Raw genomic sequence first — 13,339 nt, 5'->3', positions numbered from 1 at the left:
AATTTCTGATTTATCTCCTTTCTTATGCAGCAAAACTATGATTGCATTATTCCACTGCTTAGGCATCACACCTTTTCTAATGCACTTTGTGAAGAGCTTTGCCAGTTTTTGTGTTATGTCTCTTCCTCCCAATTTTAACAACTCTACAGTAACTTCATCTACCCCTGGGGCTTTCCGATTCTTCATTTTCTTCAATGCATGTTCTACCTCATCAGGAAGAATATCGGGTATGTCGTATGTGTTGCTACTTTGCAATCCATCTTCCCCACTGCTGGTATCATTCCCTCACTCCTTGTATAATTCTCTATAGTAGTCTTCTGCTATTTGAATTATGCCTTCTCTGCTGTTTATAAGTACACCATCGCTATTCTTCAGTTTCAGTATCATTTGTCTTTCTGTATTACTACTCATGGCTGCTGATTTAAATCCTTTGTTTTCCCTTAATGCTTGTTCTACTTTTCTTGTGTTAAATCTTCTTATGTCCTCGTTGAGTCTCTTTCTAATGGCTTTGCATAACTCAGTATACTCAATTTTCTCCCTGTCAGTGTTTTTCTTGCTCTTCATTTGTCGTCTTTGGTTCATCATGACAAGTGTTTCTTGACTAATTTTTTCTTCTTTGGATTTCTGTTTCCCTATAGGTTTCTTGGGCTTTATCACTTTCAAAAAGTTGTAATATTCCTCGTCGATATCTTGGTCCTCAGCAGTCTGCAGAAGCTCATACTTGTTCTTAAGTTCCAGTACATACTGCTTTTTCTCCTCTTCTGTTATCTCAAAGACCTTTGTATTATTTACTCGAGTCAGTTTTTTCCTTTCCTTTCCTACATCTATATCAAGTGTACATCTTACCATTCTGTGATCACTTCCAACATTTACCTTATTCAGGACGGTAACATCAGTCACAATATATCTTCTGTTAGTGAGGATGAAGTCGATTTCATTAGTTGTTAATCCATTTGGACTCTTCCATGTCCACTTTCTGTTCACCCTTTTCTTGAAAAAAAGTGTTCATTACTGACATTCCTTGAGATTCTGCAAATTCCACAAGTCTTTCACCTCTTTTATTTCTTTCACCAATTCCAAAATTTCCTATAGTTCCTCTTTCTGCGCTGTTTTGCCTTTTTCCAACCTTAGCATTGAAGTCCCCCATAATAATAGTGTAGTGGGTTTTCTGCTCGTCTAGAAGACTCTCAATTTCAGTGTACATTTCTTCAACCTCTTCATCATCATGGCTCGATGTTGGTGCATAAATCATTATAATCTTTAGCTTGTACCTCTTAGAAATCTTGAGTATTAGTCTTGCAACAATAGATAAACTATTATAAATATAGATAAAAATAGATAAACAACAATAGGTTTACAACAATAGATAAACTTTACTCAAAATTATGAATTTTCGGTGCAGCCCATATTGTAAATATGGTATACATGTTTTCAATTGCCCTAAAATTAAATTTTCATATTAATGCAGGAAAAAAAAGTTAGGCATTAAAAACAAAACTGAGACACTGATATATGAAAAGTAACAATGTTATATCTAATACAGCAGTTCTCAAATTTTTTGAGCCCATGCTTCCCTTGCCCTGAAAAATTTTCCTGTCACCTCCCTTGAAGTTGTAGGTGTACACTTTTTACTCTGTGTACTATATATATATAATTGTTTAATTAATTCATATATATATATTTTTACCACCTACTGTTATTTTATTTTGGTAACTATGTTACCCTTGGGCCTCTGATTGCGCATACTGGTCCAGGGATTTTGGGTTAGCTAGAACAGAGTGAGACAAACTGACTAATACACATAGTTAATTGTGGCATGCTTAACACAAGGGTTCAAACTCATGTACATACAAATTTTCCACCTACAAACTCCACAGGGATGTACCGTTACAAAAGTTCTTTACTAAATCCCATTACCAAGAAGAATAATTTACAGTTCTTTTAAGACCTCAGTTGGGTTTTATCCTTCCGCTTTACTGGTTAATGTCATTCACAGGTAGGAGTATAGAATGACTTATATTTTATTCTCTTCTCCCCAAAGGACTATATATAATGATAAACAGTACTTACAATTAATTTTCCCCTTCTCCAGGTTGGGCCAGCTCCTTGATTTTAGGACGACTTTCCATTATGGTCTTCATTTCGGATTCCTTTGTTCTGTATCTCCAAAAAAACTCACCGACCAACTCACTCTAAAACGCTTCCTCTAAGTTACTTATGCTTTCAGATGATAAACCTTTGCTGTAAGTAAGGAGGTTTGATATTATCATTTCCTCGGTGACACTGTAAATCCTTCAAAGTCTTCATCTGCAAGTGCATCTTCATCAAACATCATTGTAGACCAAAGTCTGTGCCAAGCATTTGTTAATGTTGGTTTATCAACATGGTTCCAAGCATTAGCAACTGCGTAAATGGCATACTTAATATTGAACTATTTCAGGAAGCCTTAGTTGACTACATTAAGCATACAGTTCAAAAAAATTTCTTTATACTCACTCTTCATGGAGCATAAAATTCCCTGGTCACAACACTGTATTAACAATATCACATTGGTGGGTAAGTAAATGCCAAAAACATTACTTTTCACAAGAAGTGCAGCAGATGGGTGTGTGAAGCAGTTGTCCAGAAACAATAAATTTTACAATTTTCTTCTAGTCCAGCTTGCCTGCAATGAGCTCATACTGCTGGTATGAAATGGTTATTGAACCAGTCAGAAAATATTTCTCTGGTTACCCATGCTTTCTTGTTGGCACAATAATGCACAGGTAAATTGCTTACACATTTCAAACATCTCGGATGTTGGGTTTTTCCAATCATTGCCAACTTTAACTTTAACTACAGCATTGGCACACATAAGAACGGTTAATCTGTCCTTAGCACTCTTAATACCTGTTGGTGCTTTCTCACAAGCTGTTTTTAATGTTTTTCATCATCAGTACAGGGATGAATCATCAGTACAGGGATGAAACATCCCGTACTGATGATTCAGGATCAAGGTTTTCATCAGATATTATTTTGGCAAATTTCTCAATGTCATTTTCAGCTGCTTCATGATCAGCAGAACTTTTTTCACCACAGATTTTCAGATATTTTATATCATGATGCTTCTTAAATTTCTGAAAGCAACCATTTGAATATTCACACTCACCTTCAATTTTCAGTTCTTTATAGTATATTCTAGCCTGTTTCATATCCAACAAACCAGGTAGTGGCATACGTTCACTTCTTCATTGTTGGATCTACTCTTTCAGCACAGAGTCAAGATCTTCATTTTTTACTGTATACAATGGTTTTCGTACAAAGGAGGTAAATGAGAGCTTCTTTGGACTCAGGGGAGGTACCCATGGATTGGAGAAGTGCAAATGTGATGCCAATCCACAAAGGAGGATCAAAGGGAGACACAAGTAATTATAGACCTGTTAGTTTAACTTCTATTCCGGGGAAATTAATGGAGACACTGGTTAAAGAAGCACTGGAGGATCATCTTGATAAGACTTCAGTTATAGTTCGGACACAGCATGGGTTTGTTAAACGGAAGTCTTGTCTGACTAATCTGATTGGATACTATGATGTGGTCACAAAAGAACTGGATGCAGGGGATTAACTTTGATATCACATATTTGGATCTTAGAAAGGCTTTTGATACTGTTGCACAAATTGGAGCAATGCGGCATTGGAGGCAAATTGCTGCTATGGATAAAGGGATGGTTGAGTGGGAGAAGACAGAGCGGTAATCAATGGACACTGCCCTTCGTGGACTAATGTTATTAATGGAGTCCCTCAGGGTTCAGTGTTGGGTCCACTGTTGTTTTCTGTATTTATAAATGATATTGATGATGGTATATCAGGCTTAATGTCCAAGTTTGCAGACGATACGAAGGTTGGCAGAGTTAATGACACTAATGACAGTATGCTGCTGTAACAGGATCTAGAAAAGTCGAGCAGATGGGCTGAGAGGTGGAAAATGAAGTTTAACATTGACAAATGTAAAGTACTACATATGGGAAGCAGTAACCCCAGAGTAATGTATCGACTCTGTGGTACTACACTGACAGTGGTAGAGAATGAAAAGGACCTGGGGGTGATTATGCAGGCAGATATGAAGTTTTCTAAGCAGTGCAGACAGTCTGCAAGAGTAGCTCATGGTGCCTTGTCAATGATATACAGGACTTTTTCTAGCAGGGATAAGGAGGTGATTATCCCCTTGTATAATGCGATGGTCAGGCCACACCTTGAGTACTGTATACAGGTCTGGAGGCCTCATTTTAAGAAGGATGTATAGCTGTTGGAATGAGTAGAGAGAAGGGCAACAAGGTTAATGAATGGAACAAAGGGTTGCTCTTGTGAAGAAAAGCTTAAGTTTTGCATATATTATAGTGTTTGGAAACTAGGCACCTGTGAGGTGATCTGATAGACGTGTATAAAGCCTTGAATGGTTTGAGCATGCTCAATGCTGATGGGATTCTTCCTCTTGCTCAGAATAATCACCTGAGGGGGCATAAATTCAAATTGAGGAAAGGCAGTTGTAGGATAGATGTGCAGAAGTTTGCCTTTAGCCAGTGGGTAGTTGATTTATGGAACAGACTTTTGTCGTGGAAGTTGATAGCCTAAATAAATTTAAGGCTGAGGAGCTGGACAGGTATTTGGAACGAAAGGATTCGTGAAATTGGGGTTTTTTTTTTTGGCTGATGCCGCATAAACTTGCTTTCTTGCATCATGTGTGCCTCTGCAAATGCTAATGCTAATCTTCTCTCATCTTCTCAACCTCTAACCCAAGCAAGGTACTAAGTACTGTAGGTTATAATACGTCTCGTGTTTGGGGTTTCCATAAAAAAAAAAAAAAAAAAAATTATTCTTCACACACAACTCCAAAGTAGTTGTGTGTGAAAGTCTTTCCTGCAGCTCTACATCCTTCCCAAAATGAGACCTCCAGACCTGCATGCAGTACTGGAAGTGTGACTTGACCATTGCCTGGAATGACAGTGTTTGGCGTATATAAAAAATCTTTTGAAAAAGAAACAAAATGAACAAATAGAGGTGAAACAACTACTTGACTGCAATGATGCTTGAATTCCTGTGGGATCTGTGGCTTGTAAATGTTTCAACATTTGACCACTTCTTTGCACTGCAATATAGAAACACAAAGGATGCATAATGCATGGCACAATGAAATCAGAGATCCAAAAGAATGAATGTAAATTTTATAAACACTCAGAGTGGCATGAAAAATATATCTTTCCTATGCCATCCAAAGCGGACTATTTTGCTTTGGACACACTTTCAAGGATATCTTTGTAGTCGGATTGGCACCTAAAATTAAAAAAAAAAATTTCATTTTATTCACTGTTAGCATAATTTCTCTGAATCACTGAGTGTCAACATGAAAATGGTGATCTTCATCAGCAGAACGTTTAACTACAGAAGATAATCTTTTATCAGCATTGTCATTTGGAAAGGACTTTTCCAATAGGTGGAACATTTTACCATCAGACAGAGGTCTATTACTAGTCTATACTGAGAATATTATCAGAAATTAATAAAATGCTTCATTTTTCAAAAATATTTATTGAGAAATAAAAAGTCTCTTACTTCCAAAAAAATCCTCAGAAAAATATTAACATTTAAATGCTAGTAGGACACAATAGAACAAAATAAACACTCCAAAACTGCAAAGCACTGGCAGCCCAAGCTTCGGTACTAAGAATACCTAGATATCCAATGCTAACTAGTGAACACTATTAAAATTATAAGCAAGGAAGCAACTATTTATAAAATAATACTAGTTTATTATTTTATTTAATAAAGTCTGCAATATAAATTTTATTCTTTTCTTCCAACTCTCATAACTTTTTTTGTTGTTGTTTAACTACTTTTCATGCTATCTTCTCTATCTAATTATTCAGAGATTCTGGAAGATCTTAAAAGCTACTATTCAACACAATATCATCTGTATAAATATTGTTTTTACAAAAACCTCCCAAGATCTTTTCTTTGGCCTCTTTTACACATATCCTAGCCACTTTGCACTTTTCTTTATACACATATTCCAATAAGGATTCATTTGATTTATTTGCCAAAAATATCTTAAAATACTGGTTTTTTTTTTTTTTTTGTAACTGCTCTTTAACTTCTTGGATCCACCAAGGCATTCTGAATTTCCTATCTTTACAAACCTTCTACCCACATACTTTTTTGAAGCTTCTACAACTTCTTCTACTCTTTTGCAGCTTCTTCTCTTTAAAATTTTTTCCATTCTTTAGCTAAAGTCATATTAGCATTGGGAGTGCCATTTAACTTTTAAAAAAAGAAAATGTCTATATTTATTGGTTGCCAGCAAGATCTGGGAGGTGTTTTCATGTTTCTTAAAAAAATGGTACATTATTATGAAATTCATTATTCTGAAGTTACTGAAAACTTAAAGTTAAATTTTTGCAGACTTTCTGGAAAATTCATTGCAAAAAGTGATATCATTACAGTACGATTTTACTGTATTTATACTATCATTTATTTTTTACATAACTCATCTAAAAAAAAATGGAAAGAACCCTTTTAAATAATATGCACAAGGTGCATTCAAGTTATAAGGTTACAAATTGAATTTAAAAAATAATAATAATAAGCAAAGTACATCACTGTGACTACTTTAAAAATGTAGGAAGTTATTTTAGAATGTTGTCAAAAGATGGCAACATGACACAACATGACAATACTCTGAACAGTATGGTATGTTATAATGCTTAAAATGACAGTCTTCAGCCATCAAGAATAACACATAATTATCCAGTATTTGCATTTAATGGGACTTCTATTGAAATTCATTGGGAATGTTGGAAGTTTGTCCTATGGATGTGAGAAATGTGCAAAGCTGGATGTAAAAGTTTTGTAAAAGATGAAGTCTTGCAAGAACAAAGCACATAAACCAAGATCTCAAACCAGTTATACTGAGAACAATGTCCACTGGGTGGAGGAACCTGTTTTGAGCAACAGGAGATCAACAGTGGATGAAACTGCAACAGCTACAAGCATTTCTGGTGGCTCTGTGCATACCATTCTTCACTAAGTGCTCAGAATGATCAGGGTGTCAACAGACAGGTTCCATAGCAACTTTCTGAGGAAATAAAAAGACATTCACATCAAGTTTTGTGAAGTAATGATCACTCAAGATGCTTCAATGAATGGTTGTTTCTTCTCATGACTTATAATACTGGACTGAACAGTGGAATCCATGTCTCATCCATCACTGAACAATAAATTGTACAGCAGTAACTCAGTGTAACAGTAATCAGCAGTAACTCAGTGTGCTTCCTAATGGAAGTACACTGAGTTACTGCTGCCCAAAAATTTCCTTACTTTGAGAGAAGATAAAATGATGGCTGATGTTTTCTGTGATACCATTGTGTTACCAAGGGCACCATAGTGAAGAGGACAGGAGACATAGTGACAGGAAATTCATATGAGGAGATTCTGAAGGAAAACATTTTTCCCAATGTGTCTGAAGAAACATTAGTAGAATCTACACAGGCTGAATCATATCTGATTCTACCAGAACTTCACCCTACTGTACTGCTAAATAATATGAAATTATTTTAAAGGAAAAATTGAAGTTATCTCATCTCCTCTATACTTGCCGGACCTCACACATAGTAACCCATCCTTTTTTTTTCCCCCTATGATGAAATATGCTTTTCATGGCAGAACGTTTCCTAGCGAACAAGCGGCTGCTTCAGCCATTCATTAGTGGGCTAAACACACTCCAAACAAACTTTAGCAAGGAAATTATGCTGAAAATTTGACTTTTGTTTCATTTCTGCATTATTACAAATGATGAGAAATAAATTGAGCCCTTATAACTTGAAAGTATCTCATATTGTATGATGTCATCTCAAAATATAAAATATCAAGCCAAATATCATGTTCTAAATCATTAGATATATTATGTTCTGTGTCAATTAGATACATTCCTTGAAAACAAAAAAAATACCCCTTTTTTCACTCCTCAAACTTAATTGCCCACTAAAAAGGTTAAATGAAAATACATTTTTAAAAACTGCACAGTGAAAATCCTATCACGGAAACTCTAAAGCAGATCAAAGCAACTTCTCAGGATTATATTTGTAAATGTACATTATATGCACTTACTGATATAACAGGATAGGGGTCCTTAGGATGGTAGCAAGTATAATTCACTGGAGATCCATCCCAGTCAACATCCAGATGATCCTACAACATTAATATATCATATCTTTAGTACAAATTAAAAAAAAAAAAAAAAAAACATCATCATATGACGAATCAGCCTTATTTTCCAAATGACACTATGAAATTTAATTTTTACATTTTTAGCATATGCGGCAATTAGAATATAGAGTATTAGAATATAAGTTATAAATTACTTATAATTTATAGAAGCTGCCACAGAGTAATCTGTAGCAGGTTTATATAATTTCACATCAGCATAACTCTTTTTTTTATTTTGTTTTAAAATTGTAAACACAAATGCTTAATAAAAATTTAATGGGCTGAGAAGAGAGAAACTACATTAGCATTAGCATTAGTAGAGGCATTTGATGCAAGAAAGCAAGCTTATGCAGCATCAGCCAAAAAAAAAAAAAAAAAAAACCCACTTCCACTTCACCCCTCTGTTCGTTCAAAATACCTGTGCAGCTGAGCCTTAAACTTATTTAGGCTATCAACCTCCACGACAAGGGATGGAAGTCTGTTCCACCAACCAACCACCCGCTGGCTAAAGGCAAATTTCCGCATGTCTATCCTACATCTGTCTTTCCTCAATTTGAATTTATGCCCTCTCAGGTGATTATTCTGAGCTAGAGGAAGAATCCCATCAGCATTGAGCATGCTCAAACCATTCAAGGCTTTATACACATCTATCAGATCACCTCGCTGGTGCCTAGTCTCCAGACACTGTAATTTGCAAAATTTAAGCCTTTCTTCCTAAGAGCACCCCTTTGTTCCATTCACTAATCTTGTTGCCCTTCTCTGTACTCGTTCCAGCAGCTCTACATCCTTCTTGAAATGAGGCTTCCAGACCTGTATACAGTACTCTAGGTGTGGCCTGACCATTGCCTTATAAAAGGGAATAATCACCTCCTTATCCCTGCTGGAAAAATTCCTGTATATCATTGACAATACTCCATGAGCTACTCTTGCAGCCCGTCTGCACTGCTCAAAGAACTTCATATCTGCCTGCACAACCACCCCCAAGTCCCTTTCATTCTCTACCACTGTCAGTGTAGTACCACAGAGTTGATACGTTGCTCTGGGGTTGCTGTTTCCCATGTGTAGTACTTTACATTTATCAATGTTAAACTTCATTTGCCACCTCTCGGCCCATCTGTTCAACCTTTCCAGATCCTGTTGCAGCAGCATAGTGTCAGTTGGTCCCACAGTAGTGTCCTTGACAACCCTGCCAACCTTTGTATCGTCTGCAAACTTGGACATTAAACTTGATATACCATCATCAATATCATTTATAAATACAGAAAACAATAATGGACCCAACACTGAGCCCTGAGGGACTCCACTAATAACATTAGTCCACGATGAGCAGTGTCCATTGATTACCACTCTCTGTCTTCTCCCCCTCAACCACCCCTTTATCCATAGCAGCAATTTGCCTCCAATGTCACACTGCTCCAATTTGTGTAGCAGTCTTCCATGTGCAACAATATCTAAAGCCTTTCTAAGATCCAAGTATATAATATCAAAGCTATTCCCTGCATCCAGTTCTTTTGTGACTGCATCATAGTATCCAATCAAATTGGTTAGGCAAGACTTCCCCTTAACAAAACCATGCTGTGTCCGAGCTATAACTAAAGTCTTGTCTAAATGATCCTGCAGTGCTTCTTTAACCAGTGCCTCCATTAATTTTCCTGGAACAGAAGTTAAGCTCACAGGTCTATAATTACTTGTGTCAGCCTTTGTGAATTGGGGTCACATTTGCACATTTCCAGTCTATGGGTACCTCCCCTGAGTCCAAGGAAGCTCTCATAATTATGGCTAAGGGTTTGCTTACTTCCTTTGCTGCCTCCTTTAATATAACTGGATAGATCCCATCCACCCCGGGTGCCTTTCTTGTGTTTATCTTCAACAGTTTCTCCTCCACTTTACTCCCAGTTATTTCAAGATTCTGTAGCTTACTGCTAGAGTTGAATACACCTCTGGCATTCCCCTCGCTGAATAACTCCTCATGTGTGAATGTCGATGCAAAATATTCATTTAGTTTGTTAGCTACCTGAGCAGGATCATCAACAGTTGACCCATCAATATCAAGTGGACCAATCTGATTCATCCCCTTCCTTCTAGAGTTTACATAAGTAAAGAACTCTTTGCTGTTTTTCTTTGCATCCCTTGCCAAGGATTTCTCTTAATCTGCCTTCGCCTGCTTAACCTCCTTTGTAATTTGGTTTATCAACTTGTATCTATCATAGGCTTCTGTGTCATGTGTTAATTTGTAAGTATCCCATGCATTTTTCTTCTCTGCCATATGCCTCATTAGTTCATCTGACATCCATTTTGGCCTAAACCTTGAACAATATTTCTTAGTTGGTATGTAAAGCCTAGTAGCTTCCAAGATAAGTTCTTTGAATGCTTCCCATTTGGAATTTGCTGTTGGTAACATCATCAGTTGGTCCCACTGTATTGAATTTAAATACTGTCTCAGTCCATCGTAGTCGCCTTTACGGAATCAATAACCCTTCCCTTTACCCCTAATGGTAGTTACCTCTTTGAGTAAATCCCACTTCAGCACACTGTGATCACTGCCACCTAGTGGTTCATTTATCTGCAGATTCTTAATGCATGAAGAATCACTGCTGATAATCAAATCAAGAGTATTACTCCCTCTAGTTGCCTCCCGAACATGCTGATTTAGAAAACAATCATCCAATAAATCCACAAAAGCCTCGCTAGTGAGTGAGTGATCAACCCACAAATTCCAGTCAATATCTGGGAAATTAAAATCCCCCATTATAAGACTCTCTGATTTACTGGCCCACTCTATTTCCCTGTACAGTTTCTTATTATACTCATCAGAGTCATTAGGCCTATAGCACACTCCTACTCTCAATTTTGATCTCCCAATGCTTATGTCACACCAAACTGACTCAACACTGCACTGTCCAGCGATGTCGACTGGATTCACTTCCTTGGTGTTTCCTATGTGTTTCTTAACTAATGGCATAACCCCTCCCTCCTTCCTATCCTGTCTATCCTTTCTGTAGACGTTGTACTCCCCAAATTGCAGTTCTGCATCTCTTATATCTGTGTGACACCACGTCTCTGATATCCCAACAATATCTGCCTTTGATGTTTTGAGCAATACCTCAAATTCATCAAATTTCTTTACTAAACTCCTAGCATTGGTGTACACACAAGTATACCTGCACCTGTTTCTATTCTTAGCTACCCTAACACGACCCATGTGTTTACTTGTACCGCAATGGCTCCCAGAAGTCTCTGAAATACCATGCATCTTGTTTTTCAGGCTTCTGCTCATTCTAATAGAAGCAGTGCAAGAATCTCTTTCACCTCTGCCAGTGGCTACTGTCAATCTATTGGTCTTTGTCTCCCCCCAAGCTAGCAGTTTTCCGACCCACCTAACACTGCCTCGATAGCATCAGCAAATATTCTTGCACCCTTTCTATTTAAGTGTATCCCATCCATGTAGAAGCAATCTCTCCTGTTAACAAGTACAGTCCAGGCTGAAAAAAATTCTACCCCTTGAGCCCTGCACAATCTTTCCAGGGCCGAATTGATCGACAGGGCTCTCATCATATACTCCCTCCTATCGTGTCTGGGCAGAATTGCAGACACTTTCAAATTCAAACCTAATTCTCGGCTTTACTTACTGCATGGGATTTTAATTTTCAGACACAAGATGGAGAGTGATCCCAAAGAACCACAGTAGAAAATATAAACAAGTGTAAGTTTGCTGAGTTTAGACTATGAATGGACACTGACATGATACATGTGTTTGGACTTGTTTTAAAGAAAGAGGCAGAATTACAATGTTTTTGTTGCCTTATCTATAGCAGGTTTTCAGTAGCCGAGTGGTCAGAAGCGAGAGTGCAGTAGCACACGCTCTTTGAGTAGACTGGGGTTCAAGCCCCTGACTGCTGAATACAATCAATCTGCCAACCCGCACTGGACCAGCGTGGCAGATTATGGTCCATTTCCTTCTAGTCCTTTAGACTTCAATCAACCTGACTATAAAGCAAAGAAATAAACACCTACTCTCTGTGGCTGCCAACTATTAAATACTAACTTTATTTGCTCAGTACGGATGATGATAACTTTAAACTAGTGAGTATGGGCTTGGCACACCCAGGGTTCTGAGCTGGATATCATCATTCTTCTCTTTCTTGGTGATTCCCTTCTATTTCTAACTCTCACTCTCTCTCACACAGGGTAACTCGGGAATTTTTTTTTGGCTGGTGCAGCATAAGGCTAATGATTGGCTAATTGCACCATTTGGCTAATAATAATAATCATAATCGCATATGTTTTTCTTGTTTCAATTATATTACCTGAGAAATACTGAATTTGGAATTAAGAGTGTATAGTTGATACAAAATTCTAGTAGTTTATTCCCTTACAATTATCTTTCTGTCCAAATTTTCCTAAAATACTGCTGCAGATGTACAGTAAAATCTCACTAATTCAGATCCTTTATAAAAATGCATAAAGTGATAAGAGAGTCAATAGGGGATAGAAGAATATGGCTAGAGAAAAATTATACTGGTGAAACTGATGGAAAAAGGATGTGAAGGCATGGATAGCGATGAATAGAAGAAGAAGAAGAAGAAGAAAAAGAACAGCAATAGCATTTCAAGAAGATGAATTATCTATAGAATAGGCAGTAACTGAAGAAAAAGAAGAAAGAGGAAAGAAAAGAAAAGGTAACATTACACAAGGACAGAAGCTGACTCGGTACTCTTATTAAATTTGTCAGTTCTGATAAGAAAATCTAAAAATATTTTTATGCTCTAACTGAAATGACACCTGAGGCTTGTCTCAGACATTCTTTCGGGTATGACAGGCTAGGACTTACTACCTGGAAGTCTACCATGCTAATGGGACTGATATTCAGGCCCAACTTGTGAGTTAAGTGAACCAAATTTTGGTAAAGTGAAGTCATCATATGATAATGAAATCTTCTACTTGCATCTTCACAATAGTGGGACTATCATGAACAGTAGATTAACAGTAACCATTGGTAGAGGTAAAAGTGATTCTTGCACTGCTTCTATTGAAATGAACAGCAGCCTGGAAAACAAGATGCAGGGTATTTCAGAGACTGCTGGGAGTCATTGCGGTACAA

General features: G+C 37.1%; 1 protein-coding gene across 3 annotated transcripts in view; it reads right to left on the bottom strand.

Moving 5' to 3' along the window:
* LOC150076554 (uncharacterized) overlaps positions 1 to 13,339 on the bottom strand; it is a 198,790-nt gene that overhangs the window by 144,266 nt on the left and 41,185 nt on the right. For all 3 annotated transcript variants that reach the window (XM_090388182.1, XM_090388180.1, XM_090388181.1), the window contains exon 4: positions 8,140 to 8,220. In XM_090388182.1, the coding sequence (XP_090244308.1) occupies positions 8,140 to 8,220 (81 nt within the window). The remainder of the gene's footprint in view (positions 1 to 8,139; positions 8,221 to 13,339) is intronic.

Source organism: Mastigoproctus giganteus, chromosome 13, assembly GCF_048544385.1.
Source record: "Mastigoproctus giganteus isolate SK-2022 chromosome 13, ASM4854438v1, whole genome shotgun sequence".
NCBI lineage: Eukaryota > Metazoa > Arthropoda > Arachnida > Uropygi > Thelyphonidae > Mastigoproctus > Mastigoproctus giganteus.
The sequence above is the reverse complement of the archived record's forward strand: the minus strand, read 5'-3'. Positions and strand labels throughout refer to the sequence as shown.